Genomic DNA, 27228 nt, shown 5'->3' with positions numbered 1-27228 from the left:
ATGAGAAAGCAAGGGAGTAGCAAAAAAAAAGATCAAAAGGAAAGAAGAAAGAGAAAGCAAGAAAATCAAGAAGCATGATTACTTAACTAAATTTGATCAAAGAATGGCAAGAAATTCAATAAAAAATTATTTCACACAATGGACCCATTTAAGAACACATCATACGAGAGAGTGCATAATGCAGATCATCTTAAACTACAGTAGACCCGAGGAGCATTTTATGAAAGGACTTGTCGGCCGTTTTATCCGACAAGTCCCATTTCATCCGACAGTTGCCATAGTAACAATGCTTCTCAGCCAATCAAAATCAAGGAAATTCGTCAGATCTGACAACTTGTCAGACAAAAATGTTTAACACCCCAGCATAATGGGAGATAACAAAAAAGTTTTGTATTTCATATGTACACAAGGAAATGGGCATACAGGTACTGGTACATGCACTTTGTGGCATTCTACAAATAACATCTGGCAGCTACCAGTAATTTATTATTTTCTTTCTCATTTTGTTTTATTATGTTCAACAGCAAGTATCAGTTTCACTGAGACCATTTGAGTTTTAGTGCTCTTCCATGATAATCTTAAGGTATCTATATTGATTCAAATTTGTGGTAGGTGGAGACATAAAGGCTGCCATATAGACTGATGGGGCAGTAAGGGTGGTCCAGATACATACCCCCGCCAGCAGTTTAACCATTAGCATATTCAAGATTTTAAAATACCTCCTGGTTCAAAGATACTTATTGGTTAGGTTCAATTAATAATGAAAATCAAGCGTACGATTAATCCCTTATGTTTGTGTTACAGGCCCCAGATCTCTCAACTTTGCATTGAATTAGAATTTCCAAAAACAACTAATGAAACATGAAACAGACAAAAATACATATTTCCATTTTTATTTTCTCATCCATACCTCACTATTTATTTCTGAAAAAGTTACAAGTGGTATAAAGTCCCAATCAAAATACCAAAAAAAAATTATCACATAACAGTATTTAAACACCTACTCATGCATAAAAAAATGTGAGTTGTTTTCCTAGTTTTGACAGATGGTCAGAAGAAAAGGATAGATCAGTAAACAAACTAATACAGATTTGTATTTATCTTGGTAGCTTTATAGTATGTAGCCACATGAGGGCACTCTTAATTACCAATCCATTTTTTTTTGTTCAGAATCGGTATATTCAAACAAAACACTTGCTCAGAAAGAGTAAAGTAAAACAAAGTTCAGCAAAATTTCATGTCCAAAGTTGCCTATAATGTTTCACAAGCAGAAGATATATTTTGGCAACATAAAGCAAAGGAACAATTGAAGTCATCATATAGCAGGAAATATATGTACAATAGAGATTGCAAAGTTGACCTTCCAAAGTCGAAAGCTTTTTTCTTGGGGGGGAGAAGAATATGCAAAACTTTTATTCACGTCTTCCAAGTCTCAAAAATTTTGATTTCTACAGACTTTATTGATTCAATGATATACAGTGATTGATTCAATAGTATATTGTCATTTATATGTACAATTTACTATTTTTTGTGTAAAAGCAGAAAAAACAAAAGAACATATGGTGAAGATTTTGAATTTTAGTTTTAAAGAGTTGACCTCTATAATGTAGGTTAACCCAATGGAGATTGAATGATTTTGCTATACCACATGTATTCCATACACTCCAGCTCGTATATATGTGGGCTCAGTTTGCAATGGGTTTAATGAACTGAAATGCAAAGACTTGTCTCTCTATGTCTGCATCCTATATAGAAAATGTTGCAAATGTTGTTTTGTCGTGTCTGGGACCTTTCGTAAATGTTTCTGAGCAATGATAAAACTATAACTGAAAATGGATCAAGGGTTTCCTATATGAATGATGACATACAAGTTACCATTTCCATGTAAGGATTTGATATCTATAATCTCACCTCCATGGGTTCCTAATGGCAGTCTTGTATGATGTAATGATATTACACTGGAATGGATCAGGGGTCAAAGTTGTGTTATAAAAAAAACATTGAAATTGCACAAACTTAAATTTGCAAGATTTTTAAAAGCACAAAATATACAGATAGCAAAATACATCATTAAAAAATATCACATGATGCTTACAGTTAAAGATATAAAATCATGGTTTTCATGCTGAATACATGATTATTATAAAAACATCAACTTGGATTTCTTTTTGATAAAATATTCAATTTCAGCCTTTTGTCTCAAATTATTGCATTCATAATGATAAATTTTCAAAATTCTAATGATTTCCATTCAGGAAAAAAAAATAATAACATTTGTTAGTGAAGCAATACATTGGGTAAATATATATATATTTTTTCCAGATTTTAATTAAAGCAAATCAAAACTTCTCTGTATCCATTGCAATTTGTTTGAAAGACAAGATTGTACTGCTAATGAAAAGCCACATGGCCAAATATATTCAGTCTCTGAATAATAAATCATATAATATAATTATCTTTTACAGAAGATTTGCGACATAATCAAAACTACTTATAGACAAAATTACGATTTAGTATTTAAAATCAATACTCTTTCTTTGTATTCAATGGCTGCTGTGATCAGGGGCAGATCCAAGATTTTATAAAAGGGGCTGGGGGGCTCAAAATTTATTTTTTTGTTTCGAAAGCAAAAGTACAGAATTTTCCTCCTCTATTCAAAGGTGAGAAGCGTAAATTCTGAAAAGTGGGCAGTACTCTCACAATTTGGGAGCAACAATTTACAACTTGTTACCAAAAAAGTATAGGCATATTCCCATTGTGCCCCTACTCTTTAATTTGCCCGATATTTCATAATAAAAATATTATTCTTTATCATATAATGTAAGAAATTGTGAACTGTTCCATTCAAATGGCCTGCCTGTCATTCCCACATACATGTACCATTAAAATTCAAAGTGCAATATTACAAAAATAAGGGTCCACCTGAAATTTTTTGATGGACACAGGTAAAAAATTGGACAAGCAAAAAAAAAAAAAAAAGGTTATCAACAAAAATTTAAGGGGGGACCACAATAATTTTAGGGGGGTCTACCTGAATCTAGGGGGGGATGCAGGAAACAAAATTGACAAGCAAAAAAAAAACATAAAAAATAAAATAAAAATAAAAGTTTATCAACATAAATTTTAGGGGGGGGCCGTCCCCCTATCTCAAATTTAGGGGGGGACAGGACGCTTCCGCCGCTTATGGGTGTAAGCAATAAAACATAAATCATTGTACAGTAAAAACACACTGTATTCACACGACTAAAAAAAATGTATCCTTAAACACTTGTTATTATAAAAGTGAGATGTATTTCATTTACCCATTGTTTACGTAAAAACTTAGAACTGTATATACTCCTTTAATATCCTCTGTTACATTACATGTACATAGATTGTATCTACCCTTGATTGCGTGAAATACAAAGTCAACAATTTTCTAATGGTAAAAAAATAATTTTAGTTCTAATAACTGATTAGAAAAAGAGTATAAAAATTATCAAAATTGTTGTGAAAGGATTACATAAACATTCAAATCATGAGAATCAAGTTTATAGAACCATCACGTCTCATATCTGTACATATTGAATAAAGTATCAAAATATGAATTACACTTCTGCTTAGAATTATTATTGTCATAGTCTGTACGGAGAGTAGAATGTCCTGAGAATCTCAGGGTCATAACCACTTGGTATGATAACCTGGATAAGTGTTTATTTAAGTGCAGACTCAGATGTCAAGCTACAGTATGCGATTATTAAAGAATAAATTTGATTAATTCTTTTTTTAAACCCCTTGTAGGTCCTACGCAGATAAGTTGAAGTTTGCTTTTTAATCCTTTGGTAGGCAATCTATTTTCAAAAAAAAATCTCACAAATGTAATTATGTATCAGCTGTGCTCTGCTTTGCAAAGAATTTCCTTTTAAGCTTATGGAAGACCTTCTATTTCATAAAAAAAAAGCCCATCTCATGGAGCAAATTATTTAACACCGATGGTCTGACTCGCGTAGAATGTTTGCTCAGGTTGTAGTGTAACGGGTGTGGAGACATAGCCGGCTTCTACACATATCATCTTGGTATATTCATCATCGCCAAAGTCACTCATCTGTTTAGCCTTCTCTGCCCATGGATTCCATACCACTAAATCATAAAAGAATAAACCTGGAATTATGAAACACTATTAACACCATTACTGCATTGACTAATTTCATTTTTTAATTCATGTATTTATTTCAAAACATGGAAGCCCAATCTAAGGTTGGTCTCCAATGTGGCCCTGTGAGAAATATACTTATAAAGGCATTATTTAACAATCATCACAACATAATATTGATTAACATTTAGAAATAAGTATCTAGCAACTTATGTCTTTGTGGATTTATCAACGTTGATATCTTGTTATATCTTGATATATTTTCATTTAAAATTTTTTTTGAAAATGATGATACCAATAAAAATCCCAAATACAAGGGTTATCAATCCCAAGTCAAATTTAAATCTGAATGAACACTGCAAATACTTCACACCCCCTACACACACACGCACAAACACAAAGGCCAAAGAAATGATTATGGCATAATACAATGCTACATTACCTATATCTGGAAAGTTGTTTTTCTCCAAGACAATGGTTGCTCCATCTATGGTGTTCCTGATTTCATGTTTATTAGGTGTATGCTTGTATACTCTTGAAAAGAAAGGAAAAAGGAGAGGACAGATAACAATAACTTTTTATGAAATATAATAAATGACAAGTGTTCCCTCAATTTGAACAACATAGACCGAATGCATTCAAAGAAAACTACCTGAGGGATGTCTCATTAAAGCGACCTTCAATTGACAAATCATGGGGAAATCAAAGCCAATCTTAGAACAGAGAAGGGATTGAAGTCTTTCACTCGGCTGCATGCCTGGGGGTGTAATGTAATAGACGCCTGTATGTCTGGGGGGGTCTAATATAGGAGAGCGATAGTAGACTAACCAACCAGAAGTAAACTGCGTGTTTTCACTTTGAGACATGTAACTTCACAGAAGTTATTTATTTTGGTTTAACAATCAAGAGACATGCTAAGAGTCTAGGAATTGTTGGAAACTAAACTGCAACTACCCGAAGTAATAAAGAACACGAGTTCGGTGAAATTCGTGCAGTCCGAACTTTTATTGCATTAGTCTGATGGGCTCTCATGACGGACGGATTATATTATGCAAGTCAATTGGCCTTTTGCAAATTTCGTATTGATTTAATTTCCCCATGATTTGTCAATTGAAGGTTGCTTTAAGCTATTATTCACAAAGTTGTGCCATACTTTACAATTTGACTATGAATTGCCAAAATGAAAGTCTAAATATTTTCAAAACATTTAAGCAAGGCATGGCCATGGAGGAAGAAGTACATTTTACGATTGTATGATTTATATTCCTTTTCAATTATGAGTACTTACGCCCTAAAAAAAATATGTCAGAAGTATGAAAATTGATATTAAAAAATTGTATCTCAAATTGAGGAAATTCTATTTTTTTAAAGTGCAAAACCACTTGGCTCTCCAAACTCCATATTTGTTTATAACAGCCTTTATGAAACAGCCCCTGTATCACATAACTGTACACAAGTCTGATTGATTGCATCTCTCTTAAATAAATCCCTCTGACGTCTCAAGTGTTTGTCAAACTTACAAACAAAAGTGAGACAAAAAGGGAGGACAAAGCCAGGGAGATATCACATACTGTAAAATGTTAGTCAAAACATAAATGTTAAAGGAAAAAGATTGCAGTTACCTCATATAAAAAAAACACATACTTTTCACTTGGAAATCGAGAGAAGAGGCTGTCTAAATATCAGTCCTGATAAAGCATTTGACCTTTGCATTTCCCTCTCAAAGAGCCCCACAAGAATACGATTTATCACTTTTCAAGATCAATAAATATGTCTACAATTTGATAATAGAGTGAGTCATATTTGTTAACCAAAGACCATGGATATGAAAAAACCTAAAGTTCACCTTGACAAAAAATTGAAAATGAATGGTTACTGCTCTGATATCCTAATGTATTTCTGTTTTAATGGTGTGGGGGTGGGAGTGTATGTGTGTACAGGTGTTGCACAAGAAATACTACGCTATCTATCACAACTGTTGAAAACAATCCTTCTAACATGGGTTTTTGCAGGCCAATATTTCGCAATATTCAGTTCACCATCTTATGAAAGTTTACTGATCTGATAATTGATTTCAGGAAAATCCTTGGGTTTTATGTATTAGCCAAAGTACTGGTTACTGTAACTGTTACTATGGTAACTCTTGTCAGTTCTGACCTTCTTTATGAAATGATCCCCAGATCAACACTTTTCTTTTATCATCTGAATAATACAGATTTTATCAAAACATATTTGAACATCGTATAAACATAACTGTTCATTGACTAATTCTGTATTATTCCACCTTTAACCTTTTACAAATAATCCATATATTATACACATATACCGGGTTTGAGAAATTATAGTGGAAATATTCTATCTGAGGTTGGTTCGGCAATTACTGCAATAGTGACATTGCCGGACCAACCGAGGATGAATACGTCCCCTATACTTTTAAAAGAAACGCCCAGTATATTTGTTTTATATCCCTTCCATATTAAAGTTTGAATGAAATGTGGGTAAATTTCTTGCTGAAGGAAAACATGTCATGGCTGGGAATCGAACTCATGTCCCTCAGATTGAAAGACGAGTCTTAACCACTATACCACGACGCCCCGAAATTCACCACATTCAATATCTGTATGCAATGAGCATTTATATCAATGAAGGGTAGTATCGTGATACCTGTCGTAATTCCCATCAACTGTGACCAGCTCTCTGTCTTCGGTGAATGTGGCACCCCCTCGTATCTATTCACAAAAAAAAAAAATTTAAAGCATACCACGGTAGATGTTATACACACAACAGCTGGGTATACCCATTCCTAATTCCATGAGACATACTATTTATCATTCTGGGCCCTGTCTTACAAAAAAGTCATGATTGAACCGATCAACCACAGCTATATGGAAATCCATCAATGTCATAATTTCTACTGCAGGAACTTTGCAAAATGTCCTATGTGAATAAAGAGAAGCACACTGAATTTTTCATGAAAACAATGAATGTATAAATATACATAATATCTGGAAAATATTTTGAACAAACATGCAGTTTAAATGTTGATATTGCTGGCTTTCCATAGTTGCGGTTGATCAGATCGATTGCAACTCTTTGTAAGACAGGGTCCAGGATTACAAACACAATTCCTACACCCACCCTTGTCACAAACAAATTGTGTGTGTGGGAGTGTGTTTTGCAAGGGAGGAAAAGATATAATAGCAGTACTGAAAATGGTCATACATAAAGAAAAGAGTTTTCAGTTTCACGGTGAACAACAGGTATGTTCCTAACAATGTGGTGCTTTTTACCCGTCTAAAAGTATGTATCTAAATTATGGAAACAGTTTTCAGTTTGACAGTGAAAAAAAAACATGTTCCATTCAATATGCTGTCTATTTCCCCTTTTAAAAAATAAATGTAAAATGGTAAAGGAAAATAATGAATTGAATTAAGCTATATTAAACTTACCTTGTCTACATACTCTAATCCATTAAGACCTGTTATTGATACATTGGCTATATCATCTACCCGGAAGTATGTGTGAAGAAGACAAGTAAAATCAAATTTTTCCAAACCTGTACGGGAGAAAGGAGGATGTTCAACATTATTCATTAAAAGGATGCACTTTACATTGACAAGAAATAACATCTATAACTGACAAGAAATCCTGTTTTGAAATCCTCTAATTAATTCCATTTATGTTCCAATTGACATATTGGTAATTTAACCAGTTTTTAAAATACTTTTTACCGAATCATCCAATATATAACTTGCCACTGATCCATTAAATATAAAACTACTTCTAAAATAATTTTCTTTCTATTGAATAAAAGGAGAAAAATATCCATAATGCATGAGGCAGGGGTGCTAGAAAAGCAGTTTTAGATGCCTTCCTTGTACAATGAGTGTTGTCATGGGTGCATAATTACATACTAGTACTGTAGTAAAGATTCATTTGCTATATTGCACTCAATGTGTATATTTTTCGGGTTTGCCTTGGTTTACTTTTCTGAGATAACAAAATGAATTTTGACAGAAAACGACTAGCATTATATGACAGCAGCAGTGGGATTTTAGTGGCACTTTCTCAGCAGTTGAATATGAGCCCACACCATCTCATTTACATAGTGGCAGTGGAGAGATATGAACCCAACACCATCTTATTTATGTAGTGGCAGCAGTGGGATATGAACCCACACCATCTCATTTATATGGTGGCAGCAGTAGGATATAAACCAACACCATCTCATTTATATGGTGGCAGCAGTGGGATATGAACCCACACCATCTCATTTATATGGTGGCAGCAGTGGGATATGAACCCAGACCATCTCATTTATATGGTGGCAGCAGTGGGATATGAACCCAGACCATCTCATTTATATGGTGGCAGCAGTAGGATATAAACCAACACCATCTCATTTATATGGTGGCAGCAGTGGGATATGAACCCACACCATCTCATTTATATGGTGGCAGCAGTGGGATATGAACCCAGACCATCTCATTTATATGGTGGCAGCAGTGGGATATGAACCCAGACCATCTCATTTATATGGTGGCAGCAGTGGGATATGAACCCACACCATCTCATTTATATGGTGGCAGCAGTGGGATATGAACCCACACCATCTCATTTATATGGTGGCAACAGTAATAACAAAATGAATTTTTAAAGAAAGTGACATGCGTAAAATGACAGCAGCAGTGGGATTTTTAGTGGCAGTTTCTCAGCAGTTAAATATGAACCCACACCATCTCATTTATATGGTGGCAGCAGTGGGATATTAACCCACACCATCTCATTTATATGGTGGCAACAGTGGGATATGAATCTACACCACCTCATTTACATGGTGGCAGTAGTGAGATAGGAAACAACATCATCTTATTTATATGGTGGCAGCAGTGGGATATGAACCCACACCATCTCATGTATATGGTGGCAGCAGTGGGATACGAACCCACATCGTCTAATTTATATGGTGGCAGCAGTGGGATATTAACCCACACCATCTCATTTATATGGTGGCAGCAGTGGGATATGAACCCACACCATCTCATTTACATGGTGGCAACAGTAATAACAAAATGAATTTTTAAAGAAAATGACATGCATTACATGACAGCCGCAGTGGGATTTTAGTGGCAGTTTCTCAGCAGTTAAATATGAACCCACACCAACTCATTGATATGGTGGCAGCAGTGGGATATGAACCCACACCATCTCATTTATATGGTGGCAGCAGTGGGATATGAACCCAAACCATCTCATTTATATGGTGGCAGCAGCAGTGGAATATGAACCCAAATCTTCTAACTTACACTGAATAATCCCACTCATAATATTAAATTATGAAATTCATATAAATGTAATAAATATATATCCAAGAGATATTTAAATCGCCAGCAGAGAGAAAGAGGTCATCATTATCCATTATTTTATATAAAGCACAGTTAATAGACACTCGATTTAAGCCCTCTGGTCCAATAATTATGACCAACAATTTTATAGGGGGAAGACAAAAACTTATCAAGAAAAAACAAAATAAATACTAAATAAATCAATTATTCCACCCTTTTTCTTTAATGGTAAAGGGACATAAAAACATTTTTAATCTTCCAATCGGATCATTTGTTTGTTCTCCCGTCAGAAGGGTAGTGAGGAGTACTGAATTATAGCATATTAGAAGGGGATAGAGAAAACCCTTCACAGATCGTGGTAATATAATCTGAGAGAGGCCTGAATCAGGTAGACTACACTACAGACCTGGTGATGATGAACCTAATTGACATCTTAAAGCTGCAGTACCCCATATTAGTTTTCTACAACTATTTTTACCCATTCATGAAATGCCAATAAATATATAATAGTCTCTTATGTTCAGTTTACAGCTCTAATTTGCCTACAAATTCTAAGAATCAGAAATCTATATTGTTTTCAAAATCATATTCATTATTACGTACCGAAAATGGATTTCAAAATGTTGATATAACTTTTATGTTAAATGAATTTATGAACACTTAAGAGAAAAGGAAGAATTGAAATAGGATTTTTTCACCAAATAATAATACTAATAATTAATTGGTAAAATTTTAACATCAATTCTAGAAAAAAGTCCTTCAAGAAAACAAATTTTCATACCCATTTATCTATATTCTTTTTTAATTATGCTATGGAAATTTTACTGTAATGAAACCTAGGAGTCCTATGATACTGAAAAAACTCAGTCATAGTTGAAGGAGGCTATTTGCTCAGTTGCTCAAGAACCATCAATCATTCTGACAAAGATTGAATGTCAAGCATTTACCCCCTGGTGGCTAACTTATAACCACATTACACATTATGTTGTAAAGTACTTATGACCCATGCTATCAATGTCCGTCATTGTAATATAGCAAGATGGGTAAAAAATTCCCCTGCAGCATACCCCCTTTCACCTCCTCCCTCGCGCCCAATTGAGTCTGCAGGCACAGACCCCAATTGAAACTTTGATCAAGAAGTGGGTCTTCACACATTTTTCTTTATTTACTTATTTCTGATATTTTGACAGGGTAGCCCATTGACCAATAAGTAGTGGTCTTCCATGGGGCCCTGAATAACAATAAACATATTTACAAAATGCATAACGTATGCACAGAATGTTACAGCATTAAGATTCACATTAGGATTTGAATGTAAAACGAAACATTAACAAACTTAGCAGCAAACAAAACGCAGACGGGCACTCGTTTGACGTATAATCAATTATCAATAAATCAAATTAACTAAGAACGACATCTTGAAAATACTGATAATATACACCAAATCATCAAGGTCATGCTAACACAAAATACGCACAACAGTGGATGTTCCGCAAGTTATTTATAAATTACAAGTTCTTCTAAACATTCTCTTAAATGAAATGACAGAAGGAGCTAGCACATATAAATGACACAAGACTAGCACTGAGCGAGAGGGGCCTTCTGTGCACAAGTCATTGTATGGAACCATTTTAACTTGAGTGAAGGGTTTGCAGAGCAGACTACACCCAATCTGTGGCAATTACCATCACTCTCTTCATTATGAGGTTGTTTGTATTCTTTAAATGCTTTAGGAGCTCACATCTTTAAAAGGTAAAGGAAAGCAGTTACAGCAAAATATTATATCATGAAAAGTCTATAAAATCAAGGTTAAATGCCACCATGTAATGAAAGATCTAGATTTGGTACATTGAAATAAACTTATCTTTGTGAAATCATTAAATCTTAGCTGAAAATCAAAATTCTGATGATCACTAACACAAAAAGACATATGTGCTGTGGGACAGTGTATTAATATTGTTTGGAAAAATACCTGACATTTTATATAATCCCGTGCTTAATTTGCTCATTTCACAGCAACTACCCTATTTTTTTCCAGAGCCATTTTTCACAGATATTTTGTTTACATGCAAATACTTTGGTTGTCATTTTATTAGATTCTGTTCAAACTCATTTTGAGATCGTTACAACTGGTATTTATCTTCAACCTGAAATCTTTATGATTAAATTTCATTCAAAGAAGTGTATAAAAATAGCATCTCTGTTGGAACAAAATAAACAAGATTAACCTTTTTTAATAAATGAAGAGTGTTTAATTTGTTTCTTTGAGCAACAGCTTGGAATAATTGTAATTTTACAAAGGAAAAAAAATGGAAATCTCAATGCATAGAAAAGTGCATAAAACTATTTCAAAAAAATTGATGCAAGACTTTAAAATTGCCCTAAAATAAGCTCAAATCATATCAATTTTATCCTGGCACACTCTGCATCTACCACAAGTCTGTTATTTTTCTTCATATTGTTGATTTTTGTGTCCTTTTATTCAACTTTATATCAATTTCAGGTCATGATACAGGTAGTGTGGTCTGATGAATAGAGCATTGGACTCATCATGATTGTAAGGTTGTGAGTTTGAATCCCCGCTCTGCCATTTTCTCCACTTTGATAAAAAGACCAGAGAGTAATTTCTGTCATGGATAAGGTCAGCCACTATTTGGCATACTTACCTGTATTTGTCACGTTGAAGTCAAAGAGAGCATTCTTTTTCTGTAGGGAAACTGTGTACTTAACCTTGAACCTAAGTAAGTTAAGAAAAGTTTTGGAAAGAATATCATTGTATATAAACTTTGAAATTATTCTAAATATCAAAGGCTAAAAATATATTTGCGAACAGAAAGGGGGAGAAAAGAGCTCCAGTTTCAGTTTCTCTATTTTCAACAAAGAAATACATAATCAATATAAGTATCATTACCAAGAAAAATACACGCAATAGAAAAAGGGCAGATTTATAAACGATGAATGGATAAATAAGTGAACAGCAATCTGAACAAAGATAAGTTGTATGCTTATTGCTGGAAATCAAGAGATTCCCTGAGAAGTGAAACTTGTCGGCCATGGGCCCCTAAGATAACAATTACTTTTTTATAAATAAACTATATATACATAAAAGAACAGACAGAGGAATAGTGTATAGATTAGAACTAAGTCCAATCAGGTTTTTTATTGTTGATTTTTTGGTAGAGACTTAATTTAATTTTCAAAGCCTCTGATTCTGTGTATTTCTTGTGTATTTCTTGTGTATTTCTTAATTTCATTGGTATACAGTGCATAGGTGATCAGCAGTAATGGGCTAGTCTGCCAGCACAGACCTAACCATGTCTACAGGGAAGACTACACTCCAACTTCACTGTCTGTGTCAAATAAGGGCATGTTTATGCTTGCACTTTCAAGGCCAGAATAAGCGTTTCCATACGTGATTAGTTCAAAACAGGGTTGTGTCCATGCTTATTTCATTTAAACGACGCTTCAGAACGCTGATCGTAAACTTACAAAAAGGTGCGTTTCTAAACGTTGTTTGACCAGAATCATGGTTTCACTTCAAGATCTAGGTTTGTAATCGGCATTCTGAAACGTTTGATTCTGTCTTCGTAATGAAAGCATAAACACACCCTAAGGAGAAGCAGTCACAGAATATGAGTGAATATACATGTAGTCTCACTACTTCAGACCATGCATTAAGCACTAGGTGAAAACCAAAGGTCTATACCTGCAGACTAGCATCTGGCAGGCAATGAAGCAACCAGTTAGACTCAGGCCTATTAAAAATGTGTGTGTTTTACACCTTACAAAAATAATGCTATTTTGTTTTTATTCTTACTTACTTATGATTCCATATACTCCTTGTTTCTAGATTATCCTCCAGCTCGAATGTACAAAGCACTTCCTTTTTAGGATCCTACATATAGGGAAGCAGAGAGAGAGGGGGGAGGGGTTGAATTGAGAAAATAAATATTTTTGGTAATAAAGCAATAGAGAGCAAGAAAGAGGATAGGAAGATGATATTGAAGAGATAACTGTTGTTAACTGCATCATTCATTTTTTTAATACAAAAAATATTTAAATCAAAGAAAAATAGTAAGATGATTTTGATTTGGGTATTTCAAAATATGACTAGTCAAAGGAAATCACCAAGTAAATCACCAACACTGACTTTATTCCTATCACAATAATCAAATTAATATTTATAAATACATTATACACTGTACATGTAGTAAAGATAGCTAGGTTTTCACTGGAATCAAATTTCACAGCTTTTCTTTTTTTTCTACATTTAAATGCACTATTCAGTTTTCGGAACAGCATGTGCTACCATGCATGTAGGTCATATGGTCACATTCATCAAATACTGCCCAAATCAGGATAATTGGAGGCTATCTTCCAATAAACTCTTGAATTCATCTCCTATCTGTCCAGCTATCTGTATCTTGAAAGAGCAATTAACAACAGCTGGTAGAGACATGACACCCTCAAACAAATATTTGCTCCCTACCTCCCATGTATGTACCCACTGTTTTCAAGTTCAATACTTAAAGGGTAAATTCACCCTGGCAATCGATAAGTTGGTTTCCAGAAAAGGAGAAAATTTAAAGAAGCATATTGCCGAAGGTTCGGTCAAATCCATCAGATTAAGAGAGCTATGGATTTCTCATCAATCAATTTAGGGACATGATAAAGATTTGAAAATCTGTTTTGAAATAAAATAATTCATTTATTTGATCACTTACATATAATTTGTTTTGTTTTTTTCATCACTCATCTTCTTTCTGATCAATTACTTTGGGGTTGAATAGATTAAATTGAGAGAAAATATATTAAGTTTAATTGTCAATTCACAAAAACAGAAGTAAGCCGTTTCATCTCTTCAAATGCCAGGCTGGCATTATACATTTTTAATCTATAATTTCTGGATAAAGCAACATGTTCTTTCCAGACATGTCCACATCAAATTACAAAAAGACAATTTTTTACAAGTTTTATTTTCTTTTCAAAAATCCAAATAATGTAAAATTGAGAATATACAAAAATAAAATATGGAGTGAACACTCTTAATCAGAGACACTAGCACTACTTATGCCTTTCTTGAAGACCGATAGAGGACTGGCATACATATTGGTATTCTTTATGGCATGTCAACAACTATAAAATGGTGGATCGGAAGTACAATAATCATACAAGCTCCTATAATGACTATAACCCTATCATTCGTCATTGCGTCAGCTCTTGTCTCATCATTGATAACGCCAGAATGGATGGCTGAAAATTTTGAGGAAAATTATTTAGCGTGTCGAGAAAAAAAGTTGAATTTATCAATATCTTCTAACAACAAATTGTATTTTAAAAAAGGCTTTTCTGCCATGAAAATATGCCTAAATTGTGAGGTTGTCAGGAAGACCACTTACTGACCACTTACTGTTTGTTTGTCAGTGAGGACCCACGGAGTTATCCTTGCGAAGCCATGTTGAGCTCCTTTATCCCATGGACCAAATTGAGCTAGGATAGTGAAGAAAAAAAAGTACGAATTATAAACATAAGAATATTTTTCAAATTGGGGCTGTGAGTGATAACAGTCGGAAACAAAACTACTTCGTATTAGGGAATTTTAAAATAGTGCTGAAAAATAAGCTGAAAATCAAATACGTGTGCACAAACAGCTAAACTCTCACATCCCTAGTAAAGCCATTTTCTAAAATCTAGAATCATAGATTCCGAAAGGCCAACACAAAACATGGTTACTGTGGAATACTATTCAAGCAATCATTCACCCGGGGGGGGGGCCACTTACATTGACGAGTGGATACCGCGACCAAAAAAGATGTAAAAAGGATGTCTTTTTCAAGATTGGGCACGTTACGTACGTAATGTAATAAGGGTGTCGAAAACACTAAAATAATGAAAAAAAGGGTATCTATTTTCGATAGGAAAGCTACGTGTTTAGGGTCAAATTTGCAAGGGTATAAAAAATCAAGACAAAGGTTTTATAAAGGATGTATTTTTTGCCCCAATTATGAGTCAACACCGTGACTACGTGTTTAGAGTACGATTTGTGCGAGTGGGGCTGTATTAAACCCAATGATGTAGGTATAGGTAAAACCGACGTCCGTGACATAAAAATTGAAATATCGCTGTACTTGTTTAGGGGTTCAATTCAGAGAATACTTGCCAATAGTATTGTATTATTTCCAATACTTGTTAAGGGTAGGGTTTCACACGCCAATACTTGTTAAGGGGTGCATTTTCAGAATATGGAAAATACGTGTTTAGGGTGCTTTTTGAGATCTCATGGTTGCCCATGGTATCCACTCGTCAATGGAAGTGCCCCCCCCCCCCCGGGTCATTCACTTACTCTGATTCCCTGTAATTTCAACGCATGGCCTACGCACAATACTACAATTTGACCTAAGAGATGATAATAAACTCAATGTATGCAAATCACGTCTAAAACGAAAGCAGGCTATGCTATAAAGATCAAGATCTCTGTTGTGTTGTTAAGATTTTTTAAGAATCCTGTTACAAAATACAAATTTTTGGGTGTTTCACTCATGCACTTTGATTTATTGAGATTTTTGTCATGGCCATGGGAGATGAGGTGGCCCTCAAGCATCCATAAGCTGTAGTACAAAAAAATATATTTGTTGGGGGAGGGGGGCATATCCCATCTCCCCTCCCCCAATCACCCATCAAGGTATCGGTATTTCAGGTTTGATTATTCAAAATGATAATTCTATAAGACTGACAATAATGCTTTAATGCTTTAATGAACCATCTTAAAAATAATGATTCTAGGATGAAAATGACCCGGGGGGCCAGTCAAATATATTGCTGTACACACGCGTGACCAAGTAATTTCCAAAGACCCCCTAAACGAGTTTTCCTCTGTGTGCAAAATAACCCCCTAAACAAGTTTTTCACGGGCTTTATTTACACGTTTTGGCCCCAAAACAAGTTGTCGCCAAAATATGACCTCGGGTAAAAAGCTTGGGGAAAAAAAACATACCCTAAACACATTTGGCTATAGTCTTAAAAAAAAGCTTAGGGGGAAAAAACATACCCTAAATACGTTTGACCCTGCGATTGACCATTGACCAGTCTTTTAAAACTATCCCTTTTTTTGAAAATCAGTGTTTTTGATACCCTTAACGAGTGCACGCGCGGCCTGCGTCCAAAACCGAAAAAGCGCCCCTTTAAACGCGTTTTTTGGGTCACGCGTGTGTACAGCAATATTTAAGACTGCCCCCCCCCCCAACCTCAAACACATGATGATTGATGTCTTCTTTTCTGCATCAACAGTTACTTGCAATGTGTGATCAGTCCTGGAGCTTGAAGTGTGCATACCACTTTTGCTTACAAGGTTAGGTCAATTAAATCTGGCATTATCATCACTTGTCATACCAACAACCCACATGTGCCCATCTACACCGCCCAGCATGGATGTACTACTGTTCCTGCTCATGATGGATGCTTTCAAACCGACTCAATAATAAAAAATACCAGGTTTTTTGGCAGTGTGAATGAAATTTACTTGTGATACAGATGACTTGGCCAAAGTCGAATCTCTTGAAACCAGAGAAATGTGTTTGACTTTGGTGAAATTCAGCTTAGAAGATGTTCTTAAAAGACAAGTCCACCCCAAACAAAAAGTTGATTTGAATAAACAGATAAAATTTCATCACACTTGGATATAAAATATTAAGAACGTTATGGCATTTTAAAGTTTCGCTTAATTTCACAAAAGAGTTATATGCGCATCCTGGTCGGTATGCAAGTGAGAGGACTGATGACATCACCCACTGGCTATTTCTTTTGTATTTTACTATATGAAATACAAATTATTCTAATTTTCATCTCATTGTCCTGTGAAACAAAGTTTTATTCTACTGTATTCCCCAAAGGAAATATCTGCTAAATCATAGACCAAAAAATTATGTCAACTTTAGCTGAGATTTTTCCAAGGTAATGGGTATTCTCTCAGTATGAAAGCAAATTATGAAAAGGTTTTTTTAGCCAAGTGAGTACGCTGGCCATGGAGTGCCCTATGGCCCTTGGGTAGCCAGCTTGCTGAGCTGATGGTTTCACATCACACGTCACGTCTAGCTGCTATACTCAAACCATACTGTACGTACAGTACTTAAAACTTCAAGAAACCCCTCCCCCCATCTGGTTCAGGTAGGTATGAATGCAGAAAATTATTATTTGGTAAGGCATTAATCCTCATTACCAGGTCCCTCTGAGAGGACATTAAGCCATCGGTCCTCTTGTTGGTTGCTTGCTCACAAGCATTCATGCTTTCCTAGCAATCAGGTAAAAAATCACCACCATTTACCATTTATTGGGTAGTTTGAGGCCTGAGCAAGCTCTTGTAAATTTAAAGGTATTTTTGTGGTTAAGTCGGTCTGAAGGGACCTAGTGTCAGCGAGGACTTTTACAGGTGCCTCACTGCAGGAGTTTATCAATGATGACACGCTTCACCTTACCAGCAAGTATATTGTCAATGTCATGGCAAGGTGATTTCTCTTTCTTTGACAAAAATTGAATAAGAGCACATCCTGATGACTGACTTGAAGAGTAATTATCTTAATGTAATTAAATTAATGACATGTGCGAATACAGCACATAGTTTCTCCTTTTTAGACAAAGCATATTGAATATTTCTCAAATTACAAAATGTGATTCAGAAATTTGTCCAGAAAATCAATAAACACAGATAAAAGCAGGCACAGATCCATGGTGAGGGCTTTGCCCCACCCCTTATATAATTTCATAATAAATAAAAAACGTCCAATGAAATCTATCTGCCCCCCCCCCCCCCCTTCCAATGTATTACGATTAATTTCTCCTTTTGGGGGCTTTTTCTTTTACTTGTCAGAATTAAAATTGCAGCTGTAAAAGTTATTTCGAAATGTGATAATGGCCTTTAGCAATCATTTTCTGTTTATATTATTATTGTTTGTTAGAAAATTGCCTAGATCCTGGATCGGTGAATGGGTGAAAATCATAACTATAGTTAAATAAAGATACATAAATATAAAGAGCAAATAAATTTTGCTTACGAAAGATGACTGGAATGCCACCCCTGATTGCTTTCTTGTTATTAAACACTGCTTTCTCACTGAAAAGAAGAGAGAAAAGAAATAATACATTCATTTCAACAGGTATATCCAGATTGAATCAAAATTATTCTGAATGAGCTGAAAATAAATGCTTTAGTTGTTAATAAGAAGCCATCCCTGCATGAGCTGGAAAAAACCCTGACAACTTTCTTGCACTGCAAAAAAGCACATTACTACCTAGAATTTCTTGGACATATTAACAAACATTACATCTATAGGGAAAAAATAAATATGATATAGGATGTTGGTATGATTTACATTTCAGGAAAAGTTATAAAGCACAGTCATTTAAAAATGCCTAAATATTGAAACGTTCGTCCAAAGTAAAAAGGAATTAATTTTAAAAAAATATTCCTTTGTAACTTACCTTAAAAATAATCTATCACATCCATTCAATGTAAGTGATGTCACAGTAGCTCCTGTGAGAAATAACAATAAAAATGGTATTTGCATAAATAATTTTTAATGAAGAAAAATGAAAAATCTGCAAACTGAAACCAAAGCCAATGTAAACTGAATGTTGAAACATGAGTTTAGTTGTGTTGAGCAGAGTTAAACAACCATTCAACCATCCATCCACCCATCAATTCATCTAACCATCCATCTATCCATCCAACGATCCGTCCATCAATCCATCCACCCACCCACCCACCCATCCAACAATCCATCCATCCATCCATCAATCCATCCATCCATCCACCCACCCATCCATCCATCTATTCATCCATCCATCCATCCAACCATCCATCCATCCAACCATGCATCCATCCATCCAACCATCAAACCATCTATCCATTCATCCATCCACCTATCCATCCATCCAACAATCTATCCATCCATCCACGCACCCACCCATTCATTCATCCATCCATTCATTCATTCATTCATTCATCCATCCACCCACCCATTCATCCATCCATCCATCCAAACGTCCATCCATCCATTCATCCATCCATCTATCCATCCATTCATCCACCCACCCATTCATCCATCCATCTTTCCATCCATTCATCCACCCACCCACCCATCCATCCATCCAACCATCCAGCCAACCAACCATCCATCTATCCATCCATCCATCCATCAACCAACCCACCCACCCATTCATCCATCCATCCAACCACCCACCCATTCATCCATCCATCTACCCACCCATCCATCCACCCATCCATCCAGCCAGCCAGCCATTCATCCTGCCAACCATCCACCCACCCACCCATCCATCCATCCATCCACCCATTCATCCATCCATCCAACCACCCACCCATTCATCCATCCACCCACCCACCCATTCATCCATCCACCCACCCACAGTCAGACTGCAGGTCCCTATGCTAATGAGCAAAAAGGCCAGATTCATCCAAATCATCTCGTGACTGAATCCTCCTCCTTGCAAAATCTCGTGATTCGTGAGATTTTCTTTCTCTAAGAATTTACCTGTTTTAACCTCAAGTTAAATGAAATATTATTGCACCATCAGATAGAGTAAAAGTCAGGGACCTGAGAAGCGGGGGTGCTGGGGGTGCTGAAGCACCCCCAGAAATTTCCCTGGGGGTGCTGCGTGTATTATTTTCCATAGGCAGCACCCCCACGAAATCCCCCCTGTATTTTTTTAAATATGTTATAATGTACATAATTATTACACCCGACAATCGCAAATCATTTACATAGTCTTTCACATATTTCAATAACATCCCTCCTGTAACGCGACTCAATCAAGCTCCGGCACTCCGATACAGACGTGGTCGCGCGCGACACGTGATAACCATAGTAGTTTACACCCTACTCGATAGCAGGGAGGGACATATGGGATATGGGTGTGGTTGGACCAGGGTTGGACTTAAAACTTCCAGGTTTTATGTCGAATCAAGTATGCGCGCGCCCCACCGCCCGTGTTTTGTATAAACTATTACAAGTCAGACAATAGAAATCAAATTTCACAGTCTTTTTCGCCCTGCCCCATGGCCTTGGGAAGCGGGGGTGCTGGTGGTGAAGCACCCCCAAAATTTGGGGCTGCTGCCCGGGGGTGCTGCATATGTTATTTTCCATAGGCAGCACTTCCTGGAAAGCTAGTGGTAGGTATGATAAATGACAGAAATGTAATCAAAATGAACGACGTTTTGTAGAACCCCCCCCCCTGCCCTTCAGAATTTTCCGACACAGTACTTAACATAAAATAGTGTTTAAATTCATCTTTTTTCAGATCGGAATATCAAATATTTTCTGCTCGCGCTTCGCGCTCGCATTATTGATTTTTATAATAACAAATGTATTTAGAATTCCCAGATACTAGTTTTAACTCTAAACACGCGCACGCATGTTTATTCAGATACGCAGCTTGTTTTGGGGGTACTCCTGGCTGAAAATATTTATATCAAATACATTTTATAAAAAATAAATAGATTTTATGAAAATCTGATAACAAATAGTTAAGTTATTTAATTTTAAAGTTTAGCAATATTTTATGAAAATGGTGATATGCATGTCATCATGGATATTTTATAGGTGGGTTTACATGGGCGGAAATCTGTCCCCAAAGGTAGGGGGGACGAGGGCCTGTAAAATTTTACAAGCAAAAAAAAAAAAAAAAGGTTATCACCCTAAATGTAAGGTCATTTTAACCCTAACAAAATTTGACAAGCCCCCCCCCCCATAAAAAAAAAGGTTTTCACCCAAAATGTAAGGTCATTTAGTCTAAAATATATGTATTATTTTGATTGTAAAGTGATGTATTTTTCTCCATCATGAAAGACCAAAATTTGATATTGTGTCCCCCTATTTTTGGTAGGGGGACACGTCCCCCTGTCTCCTCTGGGATTTCCGCCCATTTGGGTTGAAAATGTCACATCCCCACTATCCTGTTTCTTGTGTTATTATATGGAATCAAAATTGTTTCATTTTTTTCATACCAGTGTGAATGATATTTTCCCTTATAATGAAATAAGATGCAGCAAAGAATATCTAATGGACTAAATCAGTTGTCAATTCAACTGTTTTTGGTTCTTCAAGGGAAAATAATGAATAAACCTAATTCTATATAATAAAATTCAAAAGAACAAGTGGGGATATGACATCATCAGTTTGCTCATTGAATATTAGTGAAGACATGCTTAAAACTGTTTCACCGGAATAATGCTAATCTTTAAAATGCAATAACTTTGATATTCCTTGTCGGATTTTTATCAAATCTTTATTCTTATGTTCGTCTGATTTTTCTTTATCTTTTCAAACCATATTACATTCAGTGCGGAATTTTTTATTATAATATAAAAAAAATCTGCTCGCGCTTCGCACTCACATTATTAATGTCAAAATATATCCAACTACCCATCATTATCTTGATTTACAAAACATGAATAGAATGTCCCGTTTATAGGTCTGAAATCTCTTTTTTGTTTCCGCTCGCATCAATAAAAATATTGTATAGTTATATACCTATCCTCTTCATGATTAGAAAAGTGCTTAGAATGTCTCGTTTTTTGGTCTGAAATCTCAATTTTGTTTCCGCTCGCGCTTCGCGCTCGCATCAATTGTATAGTTATATACATATCCTGTTCAGGATTACAAAAAGTGCTTAGAATGTCCAGTATTTAGGTCGAAATGTCGGAATTTTTCAGCTCGCGCTTCGCGCTCGCATTATTGGATTGTTGATATATGTATCGTCTTAATGGGTAACTGCAAACAGTCCGTATAACACGTCCCTTTCGATCAGGCCAGAGCGTATATAAAACTATCTGCTCGCGCTGATCACGTTCGCAGTTATTATTTGTTACATACGCATCTTGTTCAGGACCACAAACATTGCTCAAAATGTTCAATTTTCAGGACAAAATACATAAAATTCCCCCCCCCCCAAAAAAAAAAAATAGCTCGCGCTTTGCACTCGAGTTATCTTATTATATATCTATGTTCTTTTATAAGAAGAAAGCTAAGAAGTGACTGTCATATATATGTGTATATGTGTGTGTGTGTGTGTGGGTGTATGTGTTAGGATGTGTGTGTGGTGCCCTAGTGTGTGTGTGTGTGTGTGTGTGTGTGTAATTATGGAAAACTCAATTCTGTCCACCCCCCCCCCCACCATTGAGGAGAGATTTCAGCACCCCCACTGAAAAAATCGTTCCCAGGTCCCTGGTAAAAGTTACTCTTTCATATTGGTCATTTATTTTGTATACAATATTTTGTTAAATAAGCAAATTTCTGGCCTGAAATTGTGCCTCAAAACTGAATTTTCTTCTTCTGTTTTCTTTTGCAAATTGTGCAAAACTTTTTATTTTGAGCCTCAATGATATCTATATCACCATAAAGCTGAACTTCTGTACTTTCTCACAATGCCACTCTTGATATGCGGCACCTTTTAATCGGGTCAAGATCACACTTTTCCCACCAAGGTACAAGACGAGATTTCTGAAATTTTGTACTTGCATGAAATCCAGAGTTCTGATTGGCTGGATAAGGTTCACAGAACAACAGGCGCGGGGTATTTGAGGAGATTACCACATGGGAAGTGTGACCTTCCCACGAACCCAGGCACTGGAACCGTTGGGATTTGCCATTGTGTGGTCTTTTTGACCAATCAGAGTGCAGTATACTTGTTTTCAAGCTGCTTTATGTACTTGGCAAATGAAAAGTGTGATCTTGACCCGATTAAACCAATTCTTATTTTGAAACCTATATCATTTCAAAGCATACATATTCAGCTTTATCATGATATAAAAATCATTTGGGCTCAAACAAAAAGAAAGTGTGAAAATAGCATCTTTTGTCAGGTGAAAATATTTATTTTGTAGCATATTTTAGATCAAAATTTTAACCTATATTACAAAATCTTTGAATAAATCCAAACACATGACCTGAAAGAATGATTCTTCTTCTTTACAATGGTACCAAATTCATGAAATTCCATGCATAATTAGAGCAGCAATGACCGAATGAAAAGAGGTGTTTTGGTCCGCATCAAGCTCATTAAATATGCAAAACATCTCAAGTCATGAATATCACTTGGATGAAAGAAGCCACTTTCTTGGGACCTGCAGTCTGACTGTCCATCCATTCATTCATCCATCCGCCCAACCACCCACCCATCCATCCATCCATTCATCCATCCGCCCACCCATCGATCCATCCATTCATTCATCCATCCATCCAGCCAGACAACCATCCATCCTGCCAACCATCCAACCAACCAATCAACCAACCAACCAACCATCCAACCAACCAACCATCCAACCAACCAACCAACCATCCAGCCAGCCAACCAACCAACCAACTAACCAACCAACCAACCAACCAACCATCCAACCAACCAACCAACCAACCAACCATTCATCCCATCTCTGCTTTGGTCTGATAATCAGACTACTTTATAACTGATGTTGTTGTCAATCTACACGAACTGAAATGACCTTTGCATGTACTGGTTGGATACCAATGTCATTAAGCAAAAAAAAATGTGCAAGGGGTCTAGGATAGCATGTTAAATGATTTATGGGTCCTGTCAATTCTTAATCAGTCTGTCTCCGAGGGGCAATGGGGCATGTAATGAGAGGCTACTGTAACACACTTCAAGGAAATCACAATTGAAACATAATAAACACAGGAATATCTTGACTTCTGGTGTTTATAATTCCTCACACTTTTGCAGTTTCAAGGTGGAAATTACCTTGATTTTCTTTCAATTTTAATAAAGCACTAGCTTACAGAATAACCAAAACAACCCCAAAGAAGCAACTTCTCAAGATCTTTGGAAAACATTTCAATTTTCTAAAGTAAAACAAGTGAATTATCAAATATCCCTTACACTAGAGATATATCACTGAATTTTTATGATATTTTTATGATTTCCATTAAAAAATATTGAAGATAATTTCTAACATCACATCCCTTCTATAAATACTTGTGAGCATTCTATACAAATATATTGGCCAATTGGCAGCACATTCACATGATCAAATATATATTTTTTATTATTGTGACATTCTCATTTATTCCTCTAAAAAGCTAATAAACGTATAAGCCTATAGTAGTTTATACTACACAATCAAAATTTCATATAGACCTAAACAAAACATAACTGATTGTTAAAAAAATGTTTTGAACAATTATTGAATCAAGGGTAAAAGGCTAGAATCATTCATTTATTGGAAGGGTGGAAATTTGGTAAATCATTTTCTAAGAATAATGTACAAAGTCTGATAAACAGGAAATCTGTAATATCTTGGTAATGGGAACTGAACAGGAAGACGTTACATAAACCCAATAAAGAAAGAGAGAGTTTTACTTTTTATTCATAGACCCTGTCTGGCTTAGATCTAACTAATCAGGGGGGGGGGCATGTGCCCCCCCCCCCCCCTCTTATTCCTGTCATTTTCCTTTGTATTATTCAACATATCTAATTTAATTTCCAAGCACAAAATAGAGTCCAGACATACTGTAGATTCATATTAATGATTCAGTTCTGGAACTGTAAGCAGAGGACAGACTGTCATGTTTGATCCATTTAAAATGGGAATAAGGGGAAATACCTTTCCTAATTGTGTTATTTCTTTAATTCTCCCCAAAAGAAATGAGCTACAGTTTCTATTTTGGTCTGAATGCAACAAAATTAAAGAATAGGAGAAAAAAAAGATCTGATGCTATGGGATGCTTCATGAACAAATTTTCAAATATATATATTTGCAATGATTTTTTTTTACTTATGTTTTGGAAATAAATGATTTCATTTGTTTCATTTTCGTACATATAGTCACAGATGCCAAAGTCGTAAAAGGAATCATAATTTTGATGAGTAAAAAGGGTTGTTTAATATGATTTTTTGTTTTTAAGTATATTTTCATGTACCGGTAATCTGTAGAAGTATTTTCATTAAAAACTAAATAAAAAGTTGATTTGAAAAAAAGGAAAATGTTTTGCATATGTGATGTAATCTTCCATAGCTACTAATTAAATGGCTACACCATTAGAGGCAATTTGTGAATTTGCAGTATATAAAATGATTATTATTACCCATAACTAAATCAAATAAAGTGGCCAAATGTCTATCTATTCTATAGGCATACCGGTACATATCGACCCCTCGCAGCTCATCAGATGGTAAAGTTAGCTGTTAATATCACACAGGATGGGAGTGACTGGACTATTGAATAGATGACATTCCTAATTCATTACAACCAAGCTAGTAAGCTAGTGCATGCAACTAATGTACATCATACACCACCCTTTGTGTGCATGGGCTGATCGATGCATTTCTTCTATAAAATCCATGGATGTTACAAATTAAGTCTCCCTTTCCTAAACTTTTTCTATTCATTAATTTACTAACTAGTACATGATGTTTGGCTAGTTATGAAGCATTGTTGTTATACTTATATTATTTATGGTTCTCTGACTCTGGAGTCCGACTTCCATATCAAACATATATCAAAGACAAAGTCCTCCTCCTCCTTCTATTATTCTTCTCTAATCAATTAAGACCCTCATTCCGGGGGGCCGGGGGGCAGTCAAATATATTGCTGTATACATACGTGACCAAAAAAACGCGTTAAAAGGGGTGTTTTTCAGTTTTGGATGTGGGCCACGCGTGCACTCATTAAGGGTATAAAAAACACAGGGTTTTTTGGTTTTGAAAGACTGGTCATGCAGTGCACATAACCTTGTTCATGAGATGAGTGGTCAGTGGTCAATCGTGGGGTCAAACGTGTTTAGGGTGTTTTTTCCCCCAAGCTTTTTCCCCGGGATCATATTCTGGTGACAACTTGTTTCGGGGCCAAAATGTGTAAAGCCCGCGAAAAACTTGTTTAAGGGATTATTTTGCACACAGAAAAAAACTTGTATAGGGGGCATTTGGAAATAATTGGTCATGCATGCAACATGTGTACACCAATAGAGTTGACTGGCCCCCCCAATAAAGTAATTTTTCATTGTAATTTTTTCATGATTTATATTGACTGCCAACAGTACTTGCAGTACACAATCAACAAGAATTTTGTTCATAGAATTTCTTCCAACTCCAGCACAAAAATATAAGGATCACTTTAGCTTTACCGTGTAGCTGAACGGTAGCAGCCGACTCCAACTGCCGAGCCAATACCACCTGTTCCTGGCGCTCATCCTTCGGAACTTTCAAGGCAGCCATTTTTTTTTCCTGAAGCAAGGAAATCTCTTCTCTTGTATTCCCGCGATCAAAAACCACCTAATATCAAAGCTTGATAACACAAAGCACCAGCACAGTAGCATAAAACATGCGGAAGTTACTTTGAAAGCACTTTATTCTTTAGAATCCAGCACCCCTGACACACAGCCGAGCATAAAAAGAAGGCTGCGGCTATCCGAACATACACGTTCACGCCGATATGGCACCGGGTTGGTCCCCTGGCCTGCACATTATTCCTGGGATAGTGCTACTGTGTTAATCGTCCTTTTTGCCCACGCCCACTTCTGTTATTGTACACATACTAGTCTACTCATGTCCAAACTTTCTACTTCGCCGAATGTCGACTGCCTGTTAATCAGCTGCAATCCTCGCAAGAAGGGGGGGGGGGGGGTCTAAGAATGAGCAAAGAATATTCGAACAAATTATCTATATCTGCAAAGATCTGAAAGACCTCAAGTTTATTGTAAGAAAAAAAAATCAGCAAAGTATTAATTG

At 35.8% G+C, this 27228-nt stretch overlaps 1 protein-coding gene across 1 annotated transcript; it reads right to left on the bottom strand.

The window, feature by feature from the left end:
• Nucleotides 1-877: 877 nt before the first annotated feature.
• Nucleotides 878-27182, bottom strand: LOC129260578 (uncharacterized). Its single transcript, XM_054898544.2, has 10 exons — nt 26625-27182; nt 18952-19003; nt 18525-18583; nt 14888-14967; nt 13299-13372; nt 12144-12214; nt 7582-7688; nt 6797-6861; nt 4575-4666; nt 878-4119 (listed from the first exon to the last, which is right to left on the bottom strand). Exons 1-10 carry the CDS (start codon nt 26713-26715, stop codon nt 3959-3961), a joined length of 852 nt encoding a protein of 283 aa, XP_054754519.2. The 5' UTR covers nt 26716-27182; the 3' UTR covers nt 878-3958.
• Between the last annotated feature and the right edge of the window lie 46 nt (nt 27183-27228).

This window comes from Lytechinus pictus, chromosome 5 (genome assembly GCF_037042905.1).
Source record: "Lytechinus pictus isolate F3 Inbred chromosome 5, Lp3.0, whole genome shotgun sequence".
Lineage (NCBI taxonomy): Eukaryota > Metazoa > Echinodermata > Echinoidea > Temnopleuroida > Toxopneustidae > Lytechinus > Lytechinus pictus.
Note: the sequence above shows the minus strand (reverse complement) of the source record. Positions and strands in the feature narration are given on the sequence as shown.

What these genes read in the sequence shown, in the direction of transcription:
- LOC129260578 (XM_054898544.2), bottom strand. Translation starts at nt 26,715, where the DNA reads ATGGCTGCCTTGAAAGTTCCGAAGGATGAGCGCCAGGAACAGGTGGTA. An exon ending in TCCTCACTGACAAACAAACA is followed by an intron (nt 13,373 to 14,887) that starts GTAAGTGGTCAG and finishes CCCTATATGTAG; the next exon opens with GATCCTAAAAAGGAAGTGCT. An exon ending in CTTCAACGTGACAAATACAG is followed by an intron (nt 7,689 to 12,143) that starts GTAAGTATGCCA and finishes TCTCCCGTACAG; the next exon opens with GTTTGGAAAAATTTGATTTT.